The 2,274-nt window shown below is 53.1% G+C and overlaps 1 protein-coding gene across 1 annotated transcript in view; it reads right to left on the reverse strand.

Moving 5' to 3' along the window:
• The window catches only part of LOC124245880 (medium-wave-sensitive opsin 1), a 15,177-nt gene extending 14,735 nt beyond the window's left edge, over positions 1-442 (reverse strand). Inside the window, exon 1 of the mRNA XM_046673692.1 lies at positions 397-442. Coding sequence (XP_046529648.1) covers positions 397-442 — 46 coding nt within the window. The remainder of the gene's footprint in view (positions 1-396) is intronic.
• Positions 443-2,274: the final 1,832 nt, after the last annotated feature.

Genomic DNA, 2,274 nt, shown 5'->3' on the forward strand with positions numbered 1-2,274 from the left:
TGTATACCCAAGTGAATTGAAAGCAGAGGCTCATGGTGCGAAGATAGCATGTTTAGGCGGCTCTGTGAGGCACAGGCCGATGTGACAAGGTCAGACCCCAGAACTCAACCCGAGATCATGTGACTTCCAAGTTCATGCTTTTCCCTCTTCCCGGGTCCTAGGGAGCTTTATCTGCCTCCTCCCAGCAGGATCAAAGAATCAGAGCATCTGAGAACGTGAGAGCTGGAGGTAGGCCTCCTCTGAGATCGCCTGCCCACTCAGGTTCCTTCTGAGCACTGGACACAGGACTGCCTAGTCCCAGCACCGTCACAGACTGGCTGGGTAGCCTTGGATGGGGTGACCCCTCCCTCTCAGGCCAGGTTCTCTTTCTGTGTAAAGGGAAATGACCAGTCCTACCTGTCCCCCCACCCACGGAGCTGCCACGGGCATCCAAGGCTGCCATGTTGTTTGGAAGCCCTTTGCAAACGTGAAGTGCTATCTCAGTGGGGGCGGGGCAGGGGAGGAGCAGGATGTCTGGGGGAAGCCTCCAGCTTGAGCCACAGAGCTGGCCCACTACTTGCCCAGCTCGCCCTTGTCCAGCATTACACTAATGACTGAGCTCACTTGTGGGTCTGCCCCAAGACCCTGGGGAAGGCGAGGGGAGGAGGCAGGGTGGCAGTGAGTTCTGGACCTCCGCTGTCTCTGCAGAGTGGGGAGCTAATTGATGATTAGGGCTAACAGAAGATCAGGTCCCGTTTTAGCTGAAAGCAGATTACTGCCCTGGAAAGTCACCTAGCACCTGGGCTCACACGTGTGCTCCCCAAGGCCCAGTGAAAGCTCACTCGGGTCTGGCACTCTGGCAAAGGGTGGACGAAAGGGGAGGGGCGCTCAAGAGGGAGATGAAGAACAAAGGCTGGGGTGAAAATGTGGGTGAAGAGCAGCAGGAGAAATAGGAGGGGGAGGAGAAAGGGCCAAGCCAGGAGGCTAGAGAAAGCCGAGGGGCGTTGCCAGGTTCTCCACTCTGCCAGGGGTCTCCGATGACCCTCGTGACCAGCTGGGGCCACCCGCCCAGGCAGGCTGGAGGACGAGAAGCCGGACTTGTCTCTAATCCGACTACTCCTAAGTGACTTGACTCGGGGGCGTTGATTAGGAGCCCTGGGGGCTGACTGTCACCTTGATTCAGCTCTTGGCTCTAGCCAGCAGGCCAGGGGCTTTGTCATTAACGGTCACTGGCTGCTAGAGCTACAGGGCAAGGAACCTCTTGGCCATTTGCCTTTGATTTTTTTTCTTATTGTGATAAAATATACAGAACATCAAACTGACCATCTGAACCATTTTAAGCATACAGTCAGTGGCATTGGTACATTCACATTGCTGCACAGCCGTCCCCACCATCCATCACCAGAACTTTGCCATCTTCCCAAATGGAAACTCTGTCCCCATGAAACACTACCCTCCTCCCCTTTCCCCAGCCCTGGCACCCACATCCTCCTTGCTGTCTCTATGAATCTGGCGCTCTAGGGGCCTCATACAGGTGGGATCTTACAGCAGCGCTCTTTCTTTGTCTGGTTTACTTTGCTTATGGTTCATCCATTGCCTTTGACTTTGTATTTGGAATAGATTTGTATACATCGAATTTTAATTTTTGTGTGGTCAAATATGACTCCCACCCTGAGTTCCTCAGAGATCTGTAAACACGCACTATGGATATAGGGTCCAAAGACAAGGGTCAGGCTGTTCCGCCATTTCTGCGACCATGCCCCCAAGGCCTGAATCGCTCACCTCAGAACCTGACAACAATCAGGTTTTCCTCACCCCTCCAGCTGACTGACTCCCCAGACCTGCTGATGTTCCCTCCTTGGTATAGTCTCCAGATTCTCAGCTCGGTCCTGTAATCTCACCCCAGCTGCAGGCCTCCTGAAGTGCTGCCACTTCCACACTCTGTGACATTGAGCAAGTCGGTCACCGTCTCTAGAGTATATGTCCTCATCAGGAAGCTGGGGATAACATTTACTTGCTGTAAGACTTGAATGAGGTCATCCTTTTGAAAAGTTCTAGCACAGTATTTGGTACAGAAAATTCAGTCAATGATTCATTCCACAGATACTCCTCAAATACCAGTTGTGGGCCAGGCACCGTTCTAGGCTCCCAGGGAAGAAACTGACAGAGGTCCCTGCCCTCTTGCAGCTGCCATTCTAGTGGGAGGAGACTCTGTGAACACCGGACAATAAATAAGCTGTGGTAAGTAGGATGGAGGATGGGAAGAGGAAAACAGAATGTGGAAGTTGGGGGCAC

Source organism: Equus quagga, chromosome 10, assembly GCF_021613505.1.
Source record: "Equus quagga isolate Etosha38 chromosome 10, UCLA_HA_Equagga_1.0, whole genome shotgun sequence".
NCBI lineage: Eukaryota > Metazoa > Chordata > Mammalia > Perissodactyla > Equidae > Equus > Equus quagga.